The 18595-nt window shown below is 70.7% G+C and overlaps 2 protein-coding genes across 12 annotated transcripts in view; one reads left to right on the plus strand and one right to left on the minus strand.

Moving 5' to 3' along the window:
• DNMT3A (DNA methyltransferase 3 alpha) overlaps window positions 1–15636 on the plus strand; it is a 40122-nt gene extending 24486 nt beyond the window's left edge. For all 4 annotated transcript variants that reach the window (XM_042803193.1, XM_042803195.1, XM_042803192.1 and 1 more), the window contains 19 exons: window positions 1727–1773; window positions 2130–2276; window positions 8250–8462; window positions 8552–8710; window positions 8810–8917; window positions 9527–9683; window positions 9904–10053; window positions 10355–10399; window positions 10799–10878; window positions 11022–11134; window positions 12650–12833; window positions 12940–13024; window positions 13275–13420; window positions 13747–13837; window positions 13938–14086; window positions 14191–14276; window positions 14673–14742; window positions 15003–15121; window positions 15220–15636. In XM_042803193.1, coding sequence (XP_042659127.1) covers window positions 1727–1773; window positions 2130–2276; window positions 8250–8462; window positions 8552–8710; window positions 8810–8917; window positions 9527–9683; window positions 9904–10053; window positions 10355–10399; window positions 10799–10878; window positions 11022–11134; window positions 12650–12833; window positions 12940–13024; window positions 13275–13420; window positions 13747–13837; window positions 13938–14086; window positions 14191–14276; window positions 14673–14742; window positions 15003–15121; window positions 15220–15361 — 2291 coding nt within the window. In that variant the 3' untranslated portion in view covers window positions 15362–15636. The remainder of the gene's footprint in view (window positions 1–1726; window positions 1774–2129; window positions 2277–8249; window positions 8463–8551; window positions 8711–8809; window positions 8918–9526; window positions 9684–9903; window positions 10054–10354; window positions 10400–10798; window positions 10879–11021; window positions 11135–12649; window positions 12834–12939; window positions 13025–13274; window positions 13421–13746; window positions 13838–13937; window positions 14087–14190; window positions 14277–14672; window positions 14743–15002; window positions 15122–15219) is intronic.
• A 1927-nt stretch (window positions 15637–17563) lies between these two features.
• LOC122154501 (skin secretory protein xP2-like) overlaps window positions 17564–18595 on the minus strand; it is a 1633-nt gene continuing 601 nt past the window's right edge. For 2 of the 8 annotated variants that reach the window (XM_042803224.1, XM_042803223.1), the window contains exon 2: window positions 17564–18595. This exon is cut by the window's right edge. In XM_042803224.1, coding sequence (XP_042659158.1) covers window positions 17564–18595 — 1032 coding nt within the window. The other 6 variants (XM_042803220.1, XM_042803221.1, XM_042803222.1 and 3 more) reach the window with 6 other exon arrangements.

The following is an 18595-nucleotide window of genomic DNA, read 5'->3' on the forward strand; positions in this document are numbered from 1 at the left end:
GAGGCCGGAGCAGGCAGCTGAGGGAGCGGAGAAGCTGTAGCCGTCGGCGCGGTGCTGGGCTGGGTCGTGGTGCAGCCCCGGTGCCGAGCTGGACCAGCCGGGCCGAGCCAGCGCCGGTCAGCGCAGCACGCCGCGGAACGGGGACCGGTGGTCGGAGTGGGGTGGAGGCAGCCCCGGGGGCGCCCTGTCCCCCGGCTCAGCTCCGGATTCGGCGGCACCGGCGGGAGCACCCGCGCGGTGCCCTGAGCAGGCCAGGCTTCGCCTTCCAGCGTCGGGCTGGCGCTCAGCCCCTTCCCCTCGCCGGGGCCCTGGGGCGCGGTGCTCACCCTCCTGCTCCTCGCCCCGCGCAGGTGCTTTTCTGATCCCCCGGAGGCTCTTCCCTGCCCTCCCCTTTTCTCCGGCGCTTCCCTGCAAACGCGGCCGCTGTCCGGCTGCCGCCCTCCCGCCTCCCGCGCTGGTTGTTCCTCCTCCGGCTTTCCACCCCTCGCTGCTCCCCTGCGCCAGCACGGGGCCCAGGACCTTCCCTTCCAGCGCTGCCCAAGCGCGACTCACCATCCGCTCTGCGCTCCCCCCCCCGCAGCCCCCATCCCCGCCAAAATCCCCGGTGGGGGAAGGTCTTGGGCAGGATCCTGCCACCGGTTGGTAATTCCGCGTCCCGGGCAGGGCGCTGGCACGGGCAGGAGCTGAGACCGGTGGCTTTGCCGAGCCCCGGCCATGCCGGGCACGTGCGGGACGCTCGGGCACCGAGCTGCAGCCGCGGGGCCACCAGTTCAGCCGGTCTCCGTGCTCGGGTTGCTGGAGGGGACCGGCACCTCCGAGCAGGCCAGGTCCTCTTTCCCGTGCCTCAGTTTCCCCCACCTGAGATCCCAGTGCCCGCTGCGGGCAGGACTGGGAGGACAGGATGTCCGGGCACCCCCAGGTCACGCACACACTCCTACCCCCAGCACGGAGCCGGAAAGCTCCTGTCCCCCAGTGCCCCCCAGTGCCCCCCCAGTGCCCCCCAGTGCCCCCCAGTGCTCAGAGAGGGACTCTCAGCCGCTCTCCTGCTCAGGCCTCGCTGCTTCGGGGGCGGCTGCCCCCGGGGGGGGGTCAGGTCCCCATGTGCTGGCTGCAAGGGACTGTGCGGGTGTCACACAGGGCTGGGGGGGGGCTGCACCCTGCAGCAAAACAGTGTTTGGCCGGCGAGGGGGCACGGGGGGGGGTCCAGGCCGAGCCCCTGCCCTGCACCCCAGGTCTGTGCCAGAGTGAAGCACGGGGGGGGGGGGGGGGGGGGGTGCTGGCAGCTCGGGGTGCGCAGAGGTTTGCAACCCCAGAAACGGTCGGGGTTATTTTTAGCCGCTTTCCCGGCAGCGGGCTCGGCAGCGTACCTGCGACGCGCGAGATGTGCCGATACCACAGGAAGCCAGCGGGGCTCCGCACGCTTCCCCCCCGGGCCCCCTCACCCCCTCCCCGGACACCCCCCCCAGCCCCCCCAAACCAGGGGTGCGGGGAGGGGGGTGCGGGAGCACCCAGCTCACGTCCCGGCAGCCGGCGTCCCCGGGGAGCACGGCCCCGGCCTCGCACAGTGGCGATGGGTGCCCTTCCCCGGGCCAGCACCGGCACCCAGCCGGGCTGGGGGGGTCCCAGCTGGGTCCCCTTCTCCCCCCAGGGGGGCTGGGGTGCCCTGCCCCGTAGCGCCCAGCTGATCCCCCCCGCAGCTGACGGCTCCTCTCTGTTCTGTGTGCAGGCAAGGAAGAGAAGGAAGAAAACAACTTCGACACCCTGAAAATGGAGGCAAGTATGTCCCGGGGCTGGGGGCTGCGCCGAGGCACCCGCCGGAGACGGGAACGGCCCCCCAGGACCCAGCACCCCCCGGTCCCTCGGCACCTGCAGCCGTGGGGGAGCTGCAGGGATGGGGTCCCCGGTGGGACCGGTGCCTCCAGCTCCTGGTGCGGCCGGGGGCCCAGCCGGGCAGCATCCCCCCCATCTCCCCCCGGCCAGTCCCAAGCGGGGTGCCCACCTCCAGCCCCCCCATCCCTGAGCGGCTCCGCTCCGTGTCCCCCCCCCCCCCGCCCCGAGCCTCTGCCTGTCCCCGGCTCCCGGTGCCGGCGCCACGTCCTTCATCATCCTCTCTGTCTCTCCGGCGGCAGGGCTCCCGCGGGCGGCTGCGCGGCGGGCTGGGCTGGGAGTCGAGCCTGCGGCAGCGGCCCATGCAGCGGCACACCTTCCAGGCCGGGGACCCCTACTACATCAGCAAGAGGAAGCGGGACGAGTGGCTGGCTCGCTGGAAGAGGGAGGTAAGGAGCCACCCGGCACCGGCGCGGGCTCGGGGCGGGGGGCTGGCGGGGGTCCCCGCGGCGCGGCGGCGATGCCGGGACGGGGTGGGCTTGCTCATCCCGGCGCGGGGAACCGGCGGCAGGCAGAGCGTCCGGCAAAAGGCGGCACACGCCCGGGGTGACCGGCTGCGTGAGGGGTGCTCAGCACTTTTTTTTTTGGGGGGGGGGGTGGGGGGGTGGGTTTGGGCAGGCGGCCCCACTGCAGGGCATGCCGCGGGGCTGGCGGTGGAGCGGGTGCTCCCGGCGGTGCCGCTGCCCTGCGGGGTTTTGTGCCGTGGCCAAGGCTTGCAGCTTTGCTTTTGCTGCCTGTGCCCCCCACCTCCGCCTCCCCGGGGGGGGAAGGGAGGGGGGCCCTTCCTTCTCCCGTGGGATGTGCCGGGATGTGCCGTTCCTGCCGGTTTCCCGGGGAACCAGCGCGTCCCGTGACGCAGCCGGAATCGGCAAAGCGGAGGGCAGCGGCGGGAGCCCTGGCCGCGGCGCAGGCGCAGGGCAGCGCGCAGGCCGGGGGGGTTGAGGGGGGGGTCCCCGTCCTCGATGCTCCCCCCTTTCTCTGCGTCGCCCCCCACTGCCGGCAGATCTCCCCGGCAGCAGGTCCCCTCGCGCCCCGGCAGTATTTATAGCCCCGAGCGGCATCACCCTGGCACCGCGTGGGGATGGGGGGAGGCTGGCACGGCCGGGGCGGCCCATAGGGCACGGCTGGGATCACCAGGCCATCCCCGTGGGGCACAGGGCACGGCTGGCACAGCCACAGTGTCCCCATGGGACACAGGGCACAGCTGGCACAGCCACGGTGTCCCCATGGGGCACAGGGCACAGCCACAGTGTCCCCATGGGGCACAGCTGGCACAGCCACGGTGTCCCCATGGGGCACAGCTGGCACGGCCACGGTGTCCCCATGGGACACAGCTGGCACAGCCACGGTGTCCCCATGGGGCACAGCTGGCACGGTCACGGTGTCCCCATGGGGCACAGCTGGCACAGCCATGGTGTCCCCATGGGGCGCAGGGCACAGCCACAGTGTCCCCATGGGGCACAGCTGGCACGGCCATGGTGTCCCCATGGGGCGCAGGGCATGGCCATGGTGTCCCCATGGGGCGCAGGGCAGGGCTGGCACGGCCACGGTGGCCGTGCAGGGGGATCTCGTGGATCGGCTCCTCCCGGGGGGGTCTGGCAGCCGGGGGGATCAGCGCTGGACCCGCGGTCTGTGTGTGGCACAGGGGGGGCTGGCAGAGCCGGGGGTGGGTCCTAGCCGGGACGGGCACCCTGGGGGGCAGGAGGGCTCTGCGCTGGAGCGGGGTTTGCCGAACGCAGAGGGTGGGTTTGGTGCTGGGGGGGGGGGGGGGGGGGGGGGGGGGGTGTCCCCGGCAGCGGCTCAGCACGGCGCGGGGGGGGCGCGGGGGGGGGGCTGGTGGCTGTGGCCGCCGAGGAATGACTTCCCAGCGCGCGGTTCGCTCGCCAAAACAAATGCGGAGTCAGGTCAGCCAGAATCGCTCGTCAGCCAAAAATAATTGGGAAAAAAAAATGCTAAAAAAAGAAAAAAAAAAAAAAAAATCAAAATACTTCTGAGGCGTCCCTCATTCTCAAACAATGCTGAATCTACCCGCGTTTAATTCCTTTATTTTTCTACTAAGAATAAGTGTTTTCTTTTCATTACGGGGAGAACGCCTGAAACGTCTTGGGTCTGGCGCGGCCTTGCCCCCGCCCTGGGTGCCAGCCCCCCCCGCCGCCCGCCCGCCACCAATTGTCACTTGCCGGTGGTGTCAGCGGCGCGGTCCCCGGGGACGGGACGTGCCACCCACGGCCCCTGTGGCTCCGTCCCGGGGGGCAGCCCAGCCCCGTCCCCAATCCGGTGAGACCCCCCCGGGACGCCGGCGCTCTTTGGGGGGGCAGAGGCTGCCCAGAGGGGTCCCAGCAGCTCGGCTGGGCTCACCGTCCCGGCCTTCAGCCTCTCCTCCTCTTCCTCACCCCCCCCAGCCGCCGAGGGCCGTCGCTGCCGGGCTGCGGCCGGAGCGGTGACACAGGGGTCCGGGCACTGCCCCTCTCCCCGCCGTGCTGGGGCATCCGCAGCCCGGCCCCCCAAAAACCTGCGCCCGCCGTGGGGCAGGGCAGGGGCTGCGGCGCGGGGCGGGGGGGGGCAGGGGATGGGGTGAAGATGAGGATGAGGATGAGGATGGGATGGAGATGGGACAGTGGATGGGGATGGGGATGGGATGGGATGAAGATGAGGATGGAGGTGGATGGGGATGGAAATGGGGATGGGGATGAAGATGAGGATGGAGGTGGATGGGGATGAAGATGAGGATGGAGATGGGGATGGGGATGGCACAAAGGTGGTTGATGGGGATGGGGTAGGGACCGGGGTGGGGGTGGAGATGGGATGAAGGTGGAGATGGCCGCGGGGCCGGGGATGAGGTGAAGGGGGGGATGGGATGAAGATGGAGATGAAGATGGGGTGGAGGAAGGACAATGGATGGAGGTGGGAGGGGATGGGGTGGGGGTGAGGAGCCGGGGCTGGGGCTGGGCAGAGCCGGTGGCCTGGGGGAGGGGGTTGGGGGGGGTGGGGGTGGGGGGGGCCATTGATCCCGCTGATCTCGGCCCTAACGACCGGCCGATGGGACATTTCCTGCCTGTCCCTCCCCCCACCCCCACCACCCCCCCCCCCGAGGACAAAGCAGAACCCCCCCTCCGTGCCGGGGGCTTCTCCCCCCCTTCTCCCCCATGCCCCCTCCCTCGGCCACAGCCTTTCTCCGCCGCCCCCCCCCCCCCGCACCCCTCCTGGCCCTTCCCATGGCCCCAGCCCCTCCGGGTGCCCCACAGCACCCACAGCCACCCCCCGGGGTGCACCCCCCGCCCCCGCCCCCCCCCATCCTTCTGGTCGGGGGAGTTTTGCATCCAAATCCTTCAATTCCAGGTCCCCGCAGCAGCTTCGTTGCTCTGGCACGGCCGAGGGGTGCGGGGGGGGGGTGGTCGGGGTGCCCCTGGGCGCTCACACCCCCCCCCCCTTGCCTGGCGTTGGGGTGCAGCCGTGCTGCTGCTGTTTGGGGGGGGGGGGGTCCCTTGGGGTCCCTGGGGGCCTTGGGACAGGCGGTTTGGCCAAGGTGTCACCCCCTGGGCAGAGGGGGGGGGGTTCGTTCTGTGCCATCCCGGGGGGAGGGGGGACACACACGCACAGAGCCCCATGCCTGGGGGGGATGCCAGCCATCCGACCCTTTGTCCCTCCACTCTGCAACACAAAAGGGTCGTCATCCATCCCCCCCCCCCCCCCCGCCGAGCTCAGGAGCCACCCTGCTGTGGGGCATCGCCGGCTTGGGGGGCCCCGGGGACCCCCCCTCACCCTGGGTCGGGTCGGGGGGCAGAGCCTGGTGGGGTGCTGGCAGGGTCTGTATTGGGGTGCTGGGCACCCCGCAGCTCGCTGGGCGCTGTGGAAGGGGCTCAGGTGAGCGCCCCCCACCTCCCCCAACCCCTGCACCCCCCCGGTGGTCCCGGGCATGGGGAAGGAGAGGGGACATGGGGGGGGGGGATGTCCCACGGGTGACAGGGTGCTGCTGCTGCACCCATTGTCCTCACAGCACAACCCCTTGGGGTGTCTGGCTGCGTGGGGGGGGGGGGGGTCACACGTACCCCGGCTGGGCGGAGGGGGTGTCGGAGCCTCGGGGGGGTGCCGAAGCTGGCGGAACGCGCTTTGGGGTGCGTTGGGACACCCCGCTGCTGGGGGGCGTGCCCGAGGGCAGGCAGTCGTTCAGGGACATGTTTTGGGGTGTCTGGCTCTACCCACCCTCCCCCAGCTGCAGCCCCTCTGCGGGGGGGGGGGGGGACAGGGACAGCTGGTGCCCCCCCAGCCCCTCGTCCTGGTGCTGGGGCTCCCGGGCTGGGGGTGCCCCTGGGGTGCAGGCGGCGGGGGGGGGGGGGACAGCTGGGTGCAGGCTGGGCCAGTACCGGTGTCAGTGTGTGCAGAGGGTCCGGGCTGGGCGATGCGGTCCCGGACCAGCGCCGTGGGTCAGGGGTGAACCGGGCGATGCGGTCCCGGACCAGCGCCGTGGGTCAGGGATGAACCGGGCGATGCGGTCCCGGACCAGCGCCGTGGGTCAGGGATGAACCGGGCGCTACGGTCCCGGACCAGCGCCGTGGGTCAGGGATGAACCGGGCGATGCGGTCCCGGACCAGCGCCGTGGGTCAGGGATGAACCGGGCGATGCGGTCCCGGACCAGCGCCGTGGGTCAGGGATGAACCGGGCGATGCGGTCCCAAACCGATGTGCCACTGGTGCCAGTGGGCCGGCGAGTTCCAGCGGGGGTGGGGTGGTCCGGAACCCCCCGGGCGGATTCCTGCCGTGCCAGGGCGAGGCCCCCCGGGGCGCCACCGCCCCCCCCCCCCCCCCCCCGCTCCGCAGCACAAAGGGGCCGGGGGGGCCGCGGCCCCGGGACAAAAGGCGGCGCGGAGCGGCCCCGCGGCGGGGAGCCCGCCCCAGCCCAGCCCGGACGGGATCGCTGCCGCCGGGCCGGTGAGTACCGGGGGGAGCCGGTCACCGGGCGGCCGGGCCGGGGGGGGGGGGGGGGAGACGGCGGAGCGGGGCCGGGAGCGACCGGGCGGCGGGGAGGGAACCGGGACGAGCGGAGCCGAGTTGACCCGAGCCGACCCGATTCGAGCCGCCGAGCGGAACCGAGCGGGGCCGAGCCGACCCGATCGAGTGGCCGAACCGACCCGAGCGGGGCCGACCAGACCCAATCCGAGCGGCCGAGGGCGGCCGAGTTGACCCGACCCGACCCGAGTTGCCGAGCGGAGCCGACCCGACCCGAGCGGAGCCGACCCGACCCGACCCGAGTTGCCGAGCGGACCCGATTGGAGCGGCCGAGCGCGGCCGAGCCTCCCCGAGCGGGGCCGAGCCGGGCCGAGGCGCGGGGGGGCCGGGCCGGGCTGTCCCCTCGGCGCCGCGCGGCCCCTCCCCGCCGCAGCCAACCAGCCGGGCCGGGAGGCACCATGTGACCCGGGGAGCCCAGACAAAGAACCGCCGGCCCTGCCCCGCGGCCCGATCGGCTCGGCCCGGCTCGGCTCGGCCCGGCTCGGCTCGGCCCGGCTCGGCTCGGCTCGGCTCGGCTCGGCCCGGCTCGGCTCGGCTCGGCTCGGCTCGGCTCGGCTCGGCTCGGCCCGACCGGCTCGGCTCGGCTCGGCTCGGCCCGGCCCGGCTCGGCTCGGCCCGGCTCATTTCGGCTCGGCTCGGTTCGGCTCGGCTCGGCCCGGCCCGCTGCGGCGCTCAGCCCGCATGGGTAGGTGACCACCGCGGGGAGGGCGGCTCGGCCCGGCTCGGCTCGGCTCGGCTCGGCTCATTTCGGCTCGGCCCGGCTCGGCTCGGCTCGGCCCGGCTCGGCTCGGCTCGGCCCGGCTCATTTCGGCCCGGCTCGGCTCGGCTCGGCTCGGCTCATTTCGGCCCGGCTCGGCTCGGCTCGGCTCATTTCGGCCCGGCTCGGCTCGGCTCGGCCCGGCTCATTTCGGCCCGGCTCGGCTCGGCTCGGCTCGGCTCAGCCCGGCCCGGCTCGGCTCGGCTCGGCTCGGCCCGGCTCAGTGCAGTCGGGCGCTCGGGTCCCGGGCACACGGGGGGGTGACCCGGGACACAGGCGGAGGGTGCGCGGGGGGGGCCGGGGTGCGGGGCTGGGCGCTGGGGGGTGCAGCCACCTCTTCCCCCCCAGAGGCGACCCCCGCGGCTTTGCGAACACTCCCCACGCTGCACAACCCCCCCCCCCCCGGCCCCCAACTCCCGACCGCAGGGGGAAACTGAGGCACGGGCACTCAGGGGGGCACCCCAAGGCGCGCTGCGGGGGGGGGGGGGGGGGGGCCGGACACCCCCCCAGTGCCCCGGGGGGGGGGGGGAAGAGGGGGTCTGCCCGCCCCTGCCCTCACCGCGGGGGTGGGGGGGGGTGGGCGCGTGTCCCCTCCCCAGGCGGAGAAGAAGGCGAAGGTGATCGCCGTGATGAACGTGGTGGAGGAGACGCCGCGGGCCGAGCCCCAGAAGGAGGAGGAGGCCAGCCCCCCCGCCTCGCAGCAGCCCACCGACCCCGCCTCGCCCAACGTGGCCACCACGCCTGAGCCCGTGGTGGCCGACGCCGTGGACAAGGGCACCTCCAAGTCGGCCGACGACGAGCCCGAGTACGAGGTGAGGGCCGGGGAGAACGGGGAGGGGGCAGCTGGGGGGCCGGGGGGGGGGGGTCACCGGGCTCTGACCCCCATCTCCCCACGGCGCAGGACGGCCGGGGCTTCGGCATCGGCGAGCTGGTGTGGGGCAAGCTGCGCGGCTTCTCGTGGTGGCCCGGGCGCATCGTGTCCTGGTGGATGACGGGCCGGAGCCGGGCGGCCGAGGGCACCCGCTGGGTGATGTGGTTTGGGGACGGCAAGTTCTCGGTGGTAAGTGGCACCCTGCAGGGAATGGGGGGGGGGACCCCCCCCCCACCACCACCCCCCCGCTCCCTCCCGCCGGCTCACGGGCCGCGTCCCGGCCCCCAGGTCTGCGTGGAGAAGCTCCTGCCGCTCAGCTCCTTCGCCAGCGCCTTCCACCAGGCCACCTACAACAAGCAGCCCATGTACCGCAAAGCCATCTACGAGGTGCTGCAGGTGAGCGGCTGCGGGGCGGCACCCGCACCCCCCCACCCCCGGCACCGGGAGTTTTGGGGGGGGGGGGGCACCGATGCCCAAGCGGGTCCGTCCCGCCAGCCCCGGGGGGGGGGGGGGGGGGGAGCAGGCAGCTGCCTCTTCTCCCTCCCAGGATCCAGCCCAGCCTCAGCTCCTGCGCCCAGCGGGGCGTCACGGGGTGTCCTTTAAATGTGGGGGGGCCCTAGGGAGCTCCCTAAGGAGATTTTGGGGGTCTCTTGTCCCAGCCAGGGGTGCCTGCTGGGGAAGCTGGGGGGGGGGGGAGGTTGGGGGCTCTGGGGAGTTGAAGTCCCCGTTGGGTGACGCTGGGGGCGGGGAAGGGGTTGTCCTGTTTTTTTTTGGGGGGGCTCTCGGCAGCGCTGGGAGGTGTTGGGGGGGCTTCTTGTGGGGCGATGTGGGGGAACTTGACCCCGTCGGTCGCTTCGGCGCTGGGGGCTGCCCGGCTGGGCGACGCGGGCAGTGCGTCTGGAGCAGCTCGGGGTTGGGGGGGGGGGGGGTGGGGGGGTGCTGAGGGTGGGCACCCCCTCGGCGGGGTGGGTGGGTGACGGCCGGGCCTGCGGCTCCCCGGGGCAGGTGGCGAGCAGCAGAGCGGGGAAGATCTTCCCAGCGTGCCCCGAGAACGATGAGACGGACACCTCCAAGGTGGTGGAGATCCAGAACAAGCAGATGATCGAGTGGGCCCTGGGCGGCTTCCAGCCCTCCGGCCCCAAGGGCCTGGAGCCCCCCGAAGGTGAGTTTTGGGAGGGGGGGGGCCCCCCCTCCCGTGGCTTTGGCCACTGTCCCCCGGGACCATCGGCTCCGGCATCACCAGGGTGACACGGGCTTGGGCAGAGGATGCGCCGTGGGGCTGGTGGGTCCTTGGGGGGCAGCTCTGTCGTGTGTGTGTGTGTGTGTGTGTGTCCCACCTCTGTGGGGCTGACGGGACCCCCCCCCCCCCGCGCCCCTTGCAGAAGAGCGAAACCCCTACAAAGAAGTTTACACGGAGATGTGGGTAGAGCCAGAAGCAGCCGCCTACGCACCGCCCCCGCCCGCCAAAAAACCCAGGAAAAGCACAACGGAGAAGCCCAAGGTCAAGGAGATCATCGACGAGCGCACCCGAGGTACTGCCCGGGGGGGCGAGCTGGGCCATGCGGACCCAGACCAGTGCCATGGGTCGGACCCAGACCAGTGCCATGGGGGTCTGGGCTGAACGGGGTGATGCGGTCCCAGACCCCCCCTCCCCGCGGGGGTTTCCTTGGCTGTGACCCTGCAGGGGAGCTCAGTCCGACCGCGCTCGCCCTGGGGGGCTGCGGGGCGAAAGCTGCTCTGGGTCACGTCCCCTCCTCCATTGGGGACCTGCCCCTTTGGGGGGGGCATAGGGAGGGGATCCCCCCAGCCCCTGACACCCCTCTCCCTCCCCAGAGCGGCTCGTGTATGAGGTCCGACAGAAATGCAGGAACATTGAAGGTGAGTGTGGGGCGACGACCGGGAACGGGGCTGGGACCCATCCTGCCCTCAGGAGTGGGGCTGGGACCCATCGTGCCCTCGGGAGCGGGGCTGGGACCCATCCTGCCCTCGGGAACGGGGCTGGGACCCATCGTGCCCTCGGGAGCGGGGCTGGGACCCATCCTGCCCTTGGAATGGGGCTGGGACCCATCCTGCCCTCAGGAGCGGGGCAGGGGGGGACACACGTCCCCGTCACACCGCGGGGGTTTGGCACTTGGAGGGGGTGAAGCTGGGGAGGGGGGGGGACGCGGCAGGACGTGGCTGGGGGTCAGGCTGCTCCCCATGTGCTGGCAGCCTGGGTGGGGGGGGCCTGGCAGAGCCTGGGGGTAACGTCCCCCCTCCTTCCCTCCCCCCCTCAAGACATCTGCATCTCCTGCGGGAGCCTCAACGTGACCCTGGAGCACCCTCTATTTATCGGAGGAATGTGCCAAAACTGCAAGGTACGGCGCGGCCCCGGCGCCAGGGCACAGCCGGGTCCCCCCGAACCCCCCGTCCCGGACCCCGGGGCCCTCGCAGGGTGCCCGGCGTGTCCCCCCACCACCACCCCCCCCGGCGCCGCGCTCACGCCTTGGCTCTCCCCCAGAACTGCTTCTTGGAGTGCGCGTACCAGTACGACGACGACGGGTACCAGTCCTACTGCACCATCTGCTGCGGCGGCCGCGAGGTGCTCATGTGCGGCAACAACAACTGCTGCAGGTCCGGGGCTGCCGTCCCGGCGCGGGGCTGCGGAGGGTTTGGGGCGCCACGGTCCCGGCGCGGGGTGCTCAGGGTTTGGGGTGCCACGGTCCCGGCGCGGGGCTGCGCAGGGTTTGGGGTGCCACGGTCCCGGCGCGGGGCTGCGCAGGGTTTGGGGCGCCACGGTCCCGGCGCGGGGTGCGCAGGGTTTGGGGCGCCACGGTCCCGGTGCGGGGCTGCGCAGGGTTTGGGGTGCCACGGTTCCGGCGCGGGGCTGCGGAGGGTTTGGGGTGCCACAGTCCCGGCGCGGGGCTGCGGAGGGTTTGGGGTGCCACGGTCCCGGCGCGGGGCTGCGCAGGGTTTGGGGTGCCCGGCGTGAGGCTGGGGAGGTTGCGGTGATGCCCCAGTCCTGGCGTGGGGCTGGGGAGGTTTTGGTGATGCCCCAAACCTGACATGAGATGGGGGAGGTTTTGGTGATGCCGCAGTCATGGTGTGGGTCCGGGGGAGGTTTTGGCGATGCCTCAGTCCCAGCGTGGGGCTGGGGAGGTTGCAGTGATGCCACGGTCCCGGCACGGAGCTGGGGAGGTTTTGGTGATGCCCCAAACCTGGCGTGAGCTTGGGGAGGTTTTGGTGATGCTGTGGTCCTGCTGTGGGGTTTTGGTGATCCCAGTCATGGTGTGGGGCTGGGATGCTTTGGTGATGCCACAGTCTCAGTATGGGACTGGGAGGTTTTGGTGGCGCCACAGTCCCGGTGTGATATTATTGGTGATGCCCCAGTCCTGGCATGAGGCTGGGGGGGTTTTGGTGATGCCGCAGTCATGGTGTGGGGTTTTGCGATGCCGCACGTCGCAGTGTGGGGTTGGGGATGTTCTGGTGATGCCACAGTCACAGTGTGGGGTTTTGGTGATGCCACAGTCACGGTGTAGGGTTTTGGTGATGCCACAGTTGTGGTATGTGTGGGGTTGAGACGTTTTGGTGATGCCACAGTTGCGCTGTGGGGTTTTGGCGATGCCACAGTCGTGGTATGTGTGGGGCTGGGGATGTTCTGGTGATGCCACAGTTGCAGTGGGGGGGGGGGGGGTTGGGACATTTTGGTGATGCCACAGTCACGGTGCGGGGTTTTGGCGATGCCACAGTCGTGGTGTATGTGGAGCTGGGATGTTCTGGTGATGCCACAGTCACAGTGTGGGGTTTTGGTGGTGCCACAGTCGTGGTATGTGTGGGGCTGGGATGCTTTGGTGATGCCACAGTCACGGTGTGTGTGGGGCTGGGACATTTTGGGGATCCCACAGTCGCGCTGTGGGGTTTTTGGCGATGCCTCCGTCCCGGCGTGGCGCTGGGGAGGTTTCGGTGATGCCGCAGGTCCCAGCGTGCCCCCCCCCCCGTGTCCTTCGAGGGGCACGGCCGCAGCCTGGCCCGAATCCCGCTGGGCAGCGGGGGCTGTGCCAGGGGTGTCACCGCTCCCCGCCGTCCCCCCGGCCGGGGATGGGGGGGGGGCACGGGGCCCGGCCCCGCCGCTGACGCCGGCTCTCCCAGGTGCTTCTGCGTGGAGTGCGTGGACCTGCTGGTGGGCCCGGGGGCGGCGCAGGCGGCCATCAAGGAGGACCCCTGGAACTGCTACATGTGCGGCCATAAAGGCGTCTACGGGCTGCTGCGCCGGCGGGAGGACTGGCCCTCGCGCCTCCAGATGTTCTTCGCCAACAACCACGACCAGGAGTTTGTGAGTTGCCGCCCTGCGGAAGGGCACGCACCCCACCCCCCACCCCCCCCCCAAACCCCGCTGCCCCACCCTGACACCCACCCTGACACCCACCCGTGGCTTCCAGGACCCGCCGAAGGTGTACCCGCCGGTGCCGGCCGAGAAGAGGAAGCCCATCCGGGTGCTCTCGCTCTTCGACGGCATCGCCACTGGTGGGTGGGGGTCCCCAGCCCCCCCCCCCCCCGCCTCCCGTGGGGACCCCCCCTGGGTTGTGTTTGGGACGGGGGGGCGGGGCGGGGGGGTCCCGCACCCATCTGCGGCGGGCGGAGGAGCCCCAGCCGGGTGTTCCGTGGGTGTGGGAGGCTGCTGGGGTGGGACACCGCCGGGGGGGTGGGGGTCCCCGTTCTGTGTGTGTGTGTGTCCCCCCCCCCTCGCCGCCCACCCCAGCCCCGCTCCCCGCAGGCCTGCTGGTGCTGAAGGACCTGGGCATCCAGGTGGACCGTTACATCGCCTCCGAGGTGTGCGAGGACTCCATCACCGTGGGCATGGTGAGGCACCAGGGCAAGATCATGTACGTCGGGGACGTCCGAAATGTCACCCAGAAACACGTACGTCCTGCCGGCCGGCCCCCCCCCCCCCCGCCCCACACACACACACACACACACCCCCCGCGGGTCCCCCCCACCCCACCCCGAATCACCCCGGTGCTCGGCTCCCAGGATGGGACCCTTGTCCTGCCTCTCCCCCACGCGCTGGGTTTCACCGGCACGGCCGCGCCGGGGAGCCCGGCCACCATCCACCCCCACACCCCATGTATCCAGGCATAACCCCCCCGCCCCCCTCCAAGCCCTCCACGGCCGGTGCGGTGACCCCCAAGCTGACACCGGCCCCCCCGCCTCACCGGGGGCTCCCCCCCCCCCCCCCCATCTTGCAGATACAGGAGTGGGGCCCCTTCGACCTGGTGATCGGGGGGAGCCCCTGCAACGACCTCTCCATCGTCAACCCGGCCCGGAAGGGGCTCTATGGTAGGTGTCTGCTCACCGGGCTGGGGCTGAGCCCCCCCCCCGCCACCGCCGCCGGCCCCCCCACCGCTGACACCCGTCCCCCTCGCTCTCTCCTGCCCAGAGGGCACGGGGCGGCTCTTCTTCGAGTTTTACCGCCTGCTCCACGAAGCGCGGCCCAAGGAGGGCGACGACCGGCCATTCTTCTGGCTCTTCGAGAACGTGGTGGCCATGGGGGTGAGCGACAAGAGGGACATCTCGCGCTTCCTGGAGGTGAGGGCCGGGGGCTGGGGGTGTCGCCAAGGGGGGGGGGACCCCCAGGGGCCTGCCCCCGCGGCGGGCTGCCGAGCCCCCCTGACTTTTTGACTCCTCAACAGTCCAACCCCGTCATGATTGATGCCAAAGAAGTGTCTGCAGCACACAGGGCACGGTACTTTTGGGGGAACCTTCCCGGGATGAACAGGTTGGTGAGAGCACCCCGGAATCTGCGCCGGCACCAGGAGGATGGGGAGCGGGGGGGCTGCAGAAGAGCCGGACCCCTGGGTCCTCCCCCTGGCCCGGCCGTGGCTCTGGGAGTCCCCTGACCCCCCCCCCCCCCACTCAGTGTCTCGTGAAGTGGCACCGGGTGCCAGCGCACCCCAAAAGCCCAGAGCCCCGCAGAGGGGGCCGCTCCCGTCCTCGCTCCCTGGTGCTGGTGGGGTGGCGTGGGGCTGGTGGCCACGGGCAGGATCCCACGGGGATGGGCTGGCTCCTCACCCCCCCCCAGAACCACCCAGCACCCCCAAAAACCCCCAGCTGGGGAGCTGCCGCCCCGTGCCCACCCCCCTGGCCCCCCCCCCCCCCCATCTCTCTCCCCCAGGCCACTCGCCTCCACGGTCAACGATAAGCTGGAGCTGCAGGAGTGCCTGGAGCACGGCAGGATAGCCAAGGTCAGCCCCGGCGTGGGGGGAGTGGGGCTGGGGGGGTTGAGTTGGGGCTGGGGGGGGGGGTCCTGCCGCCATCCCCGGCGGTCCCAGGCTGCTGGGGCTGCAGGGGAGGGGTCCCCTGAGGGTGGAGGAGGGACGCGGCGGCGGCACCGCGGGCCGGGAGTCACCCCGCCTGCGCCTGTACTGGTGGGGGGGGGGGGGGGGGGCTCCATCCTCTGCCTCCCCCTGCCCCCCAGCGTGACGAGCCCCCGTCCCTCTTGCAGTTCAGCAAAGTGCGAACCATCACCACGCGCTCCAACTCCATCAAGCAGGGCAAGGACCAGCACTTCCCCGTCTTCATGAACGAGAAGGAGGACATCCTGTGGTGCACGGAGATGGAGAGGTACCCGGCTGGGTACACGGGCCGGGGGGGGGGACGGGGGACACGGGGACACCGGCAGCCCCGCGTGTCCCCCCCCCTGACCCCCGTGTCCCCCGCAGGGTCTTCGGCTTCCCGGTGCATTACACAGACGTGTCCAACATGAGCCGCCTGGCCCGGCAGAGACTGCTCGGCAGATCCTGGAGCGTGCCGGTGATCCGCCACCTCTTTGCTCCCCTGAAGGAATACTTCGCCTGCGTTTAGAGACGGACAGGAACTGGTGACACGGAGCAAGTCAGAAACAAAACCATCCACGCCAAGAGAAGTGAAAACACGGAATAAGAGAAGAGTCAGCACCCAGAAGAGAGACGGGATTTCGCAGCCCGACGGGAACCCAGCACACGTCTCCCCGAGCGAAAGGGTTCGGTGTCCTCTCCTGAATTTCCAATGTTCAGCTTTTAGCCTATTTAAAAAAAAAAAAAAAAAAAAAAAAAACGGAAAAAAAAAAACAAAAACAAAACAACACCACGCAAAAAAAAAAAAAAAACAAACAAAACACCAACAACGAAAACGACAAAAAAAACAGCAACAACAAAAAAGCAAAGCGAAAAGGAAAGAAAAAAAAAAAGAAAAAAAAAAAGAAAACAAAAAACCAAAACTTTTTTTTTTTTTTTTTTTTTTTTTGGGGTAACCTTTTAATTTTCCGCTCTTCTTCTGGCTGGGTTTTTCTGTTGGTTTGGTTTCTGCCTCTGGGAGCAGCGGCGGGCGGGACGAGGCGCCGTCGCCAGCCCCGCTCCCGCGGGAGGGGAAACGGGGCAGCGGGAAAAGCCCGGCCGGGAGAGGCGGGGGGCGAGGGGGACCCCTCCGCTGCGCTGCGCCCCGGCGCCCCGGCCCGGCGAGCTGGCGGGGAGCGCGGCAGGGAGCAGCTCCGCCACGCCAGCCACTGAGCCTCACTCTTTGGGTTTTGGTTTTTTTTGGGTTTTTTTTTTGGTTTTTTTTTTTTTTTTTTTTTCCACCAGCACCGTTCACTGGTGATATGGAGCCAACCCAACTGGCAGGGAAGCCGAGAACACACACACCACAACACACACCTTTTCTACAGTATTTTGGGTGCCTACCACACAGGAAACCTTGAAGAAAGCAAATTCTAGAAGCCGCTGTTACCTCTTGTTTACAGTTTATATATATATGATAGATATGAGATATAGATATATATATATATAAAAGGTACTGTTACTACTGTACAACCTGACTTCATAATGGTGCTTTTAAACAGCGGGGTGAGTCGAGACATCAGCTTCCATGTTGCCTTACGTGCCGGGCCTTTCCGAGCGAGCGGCGCGGGAGGGGGCCGGGGCGGCGGCCGGGCGGGAAGCGTCTCCATCCCGAGTCATGCAATAACCTTTTTCTGTCCTAAAAGGAAGCGCCCCCCCCCCCCCCCCCCCCCCGCCCTCCTCCCGCCCGCCACGCGCACAAAACGTACTGGTGCTCTTCTGTGTACGTGGCGTCCCCGGCCGGGGGGGCCGGGGCCGGTTTGGGTCCCCCCGGCCCCTCCCTGCCGGGGCGGCGCGGGGGCAACGGGGGGGCTCCGCATCGGGCTCGTGCCCAGAGCTGTGGCGGTGCCGCGGGGGGACGGAGCTGGGGTGGGGGGGGACACACATGGAGCGTGGCTGGGGCGCTTCTGACATTGGGACGGGGGACGGCTGCGGGTCCCCGAACCCCTGGTGCTACATCCGCGGGGTCGAGGCGCTTGGCAAAGTTGGGGGGGGGGGTGTTGGGGAGAGCGATGGGCCCCCGGCGAGCCGCAATGGGACCCCGGCGTCGCCCGGGCGCATCGCTCCTCTTGTCCCAAGCGGGGTTGGGTGTCATGTGTGTGTCGTCGTCCCCCCCCCCCCCCCAACTTTTTTCCGGGGCGCTGGGTGCCGGTGAGGTGCGCGGTGGCTGCGGTGCGGAGGGGAGCCGTGGTGCGTGCAGGCAGGGTGCAGGCAGGGTGCAGGCAGGGTGCTGGCGTTGCTGTGGATGGTGCTACTTGTCTGGCAGCTGTGGGTCCGGCTCGGTGCCGGGGGGGGGGCAAGGGGGGGGGACACAACACACACACACAGCGTCCCCGGCGCTTGGCTGGCGTGGCCGGACCCTGTGCCCGGTGCTGGAGCGGAGGGGCTCCGGGGACTGGTGCTACGGCGCGGGGAGGGGGAGGCTCGCCGAGGGTCTCCGGCCCGTCGCCGTCTCTTCTCTGTAACTGTGAAAGGTGCTGGGGGGGGGCTGCAGGCGGGCAGGGGCGGGGGGGGCCGCCGGCCGCTCGCTGCGGGGTGCTGGCTAATTGGCAGCGAGCCGCGCCGGCGGCCCCAGGGTGCTGAGAGGTGCTGGGACCGATGGTGGCGGCGGGGGGGGGGGGCAGGCAGGGGGGTGGCCCTGGGGGGTCCATCCCCCCCCCCCCCCCCCCTCACCTCCCCACCACGCCTGGTGCTACCGGGGCTTTTTGGGGCTCGGGGGCCCCTCGGCGTGGGGCGGCCGTGGCGGGGGGCACCGCGGGGCCCAGCTTTGCCGGGTGGTAAAGGAGGCGAGGCGGGACGTGGGCCCCCCCCCACTCTGGCCCCGGGTGCTGAGCCGTGGGCTGTGGGCTCTGCCTTGGGCCCCGGGGCCGCATCCTGCACTGCAGCACCAGGCAGGAGCCTCATGCAGCCCTGCAGTGCTGGGTGCTGGTCCTGAGCAGCCCTGTGGTGCTGGGTGCTGGTCCTGAGTGGCCCTGTGGTGCTGGGTGCTGGTCCTGAGTGGCCCTGCGGTGCTGGGTGCTAGTCCTGAGCAGCCCTGCAGCACTGGGTGCTGGTCCTGAGTGGCCCTGCGGTGCTGGGTGCTGGTCCTGAGTGGCCCTTCAGTGCTAGGTGCTGGTCCTGAGCAGCCCTGCAGCACTGGGTGCTGGTCCTGAGTGGCCCTGTGGTGCTGGGTGCTGGTCCTGAGTGGCCCTGCGGTGCTGGGTGCTGGTGCTGCGCAGTCCTGCAGCACCGTTTGCAAGTGCTGCATGGCCCTGCAGCACCATTTGCAGGTCCTGCGTGGCCCTGCGGTGCTGGGTGCTGGTCCTGAGTGGCCCTGTGGTGCTGGGTGCTGGTCCTGCGCGGCCCTGCAGCCCCGTTTGCAAACCCTGCGTGGCCCCACAGCGCCGGGTGCTGGTGCTGTGCAATCCTGCAGCGCCGGGCGCGAGCCTTGCAAAGCCCCGCAGCACGGCAGCGCGCCTGGCACGGCCCCGCAGCGCCGGCTGGGAGCCTGGCACGGCCTTGCAGCGGGGCTGGGGGGGGGTCCCGGCGGACCCCGGCACGCCGCACCGGCCCGGCACAGCCCTGCGGCGCTTCCCTGGGACCCCCTGGGACCCGCAGCGCCTTTCCCAGGCCGGGTCCCAGCTGGTGCAGCGTTGGCGGGGTGCTGGTGCCCGGATGCGGTGCTGGCGGGGTGCTGGTGCCCGGTTGAGGCGTTGGCAGGGTGCCGGCGCCGGTAAGGTGTTGG

The sequence above is a fragment of the Tyto alba genome, unplaced genomic scaffold (assembly GCF_018691265.1).
Source record: "Tyto alba isolate M040663 unplaced genomic scaffold, T.alba_DEE_v4.0 Super-Scaffold_40, whole genome shotgun sequence".
Lineage (NCBI taxonomy): Eukaryota > Metazoa > Chordata > Aves > Strigiformes > Tytonidae > Tyto > Tyto alba.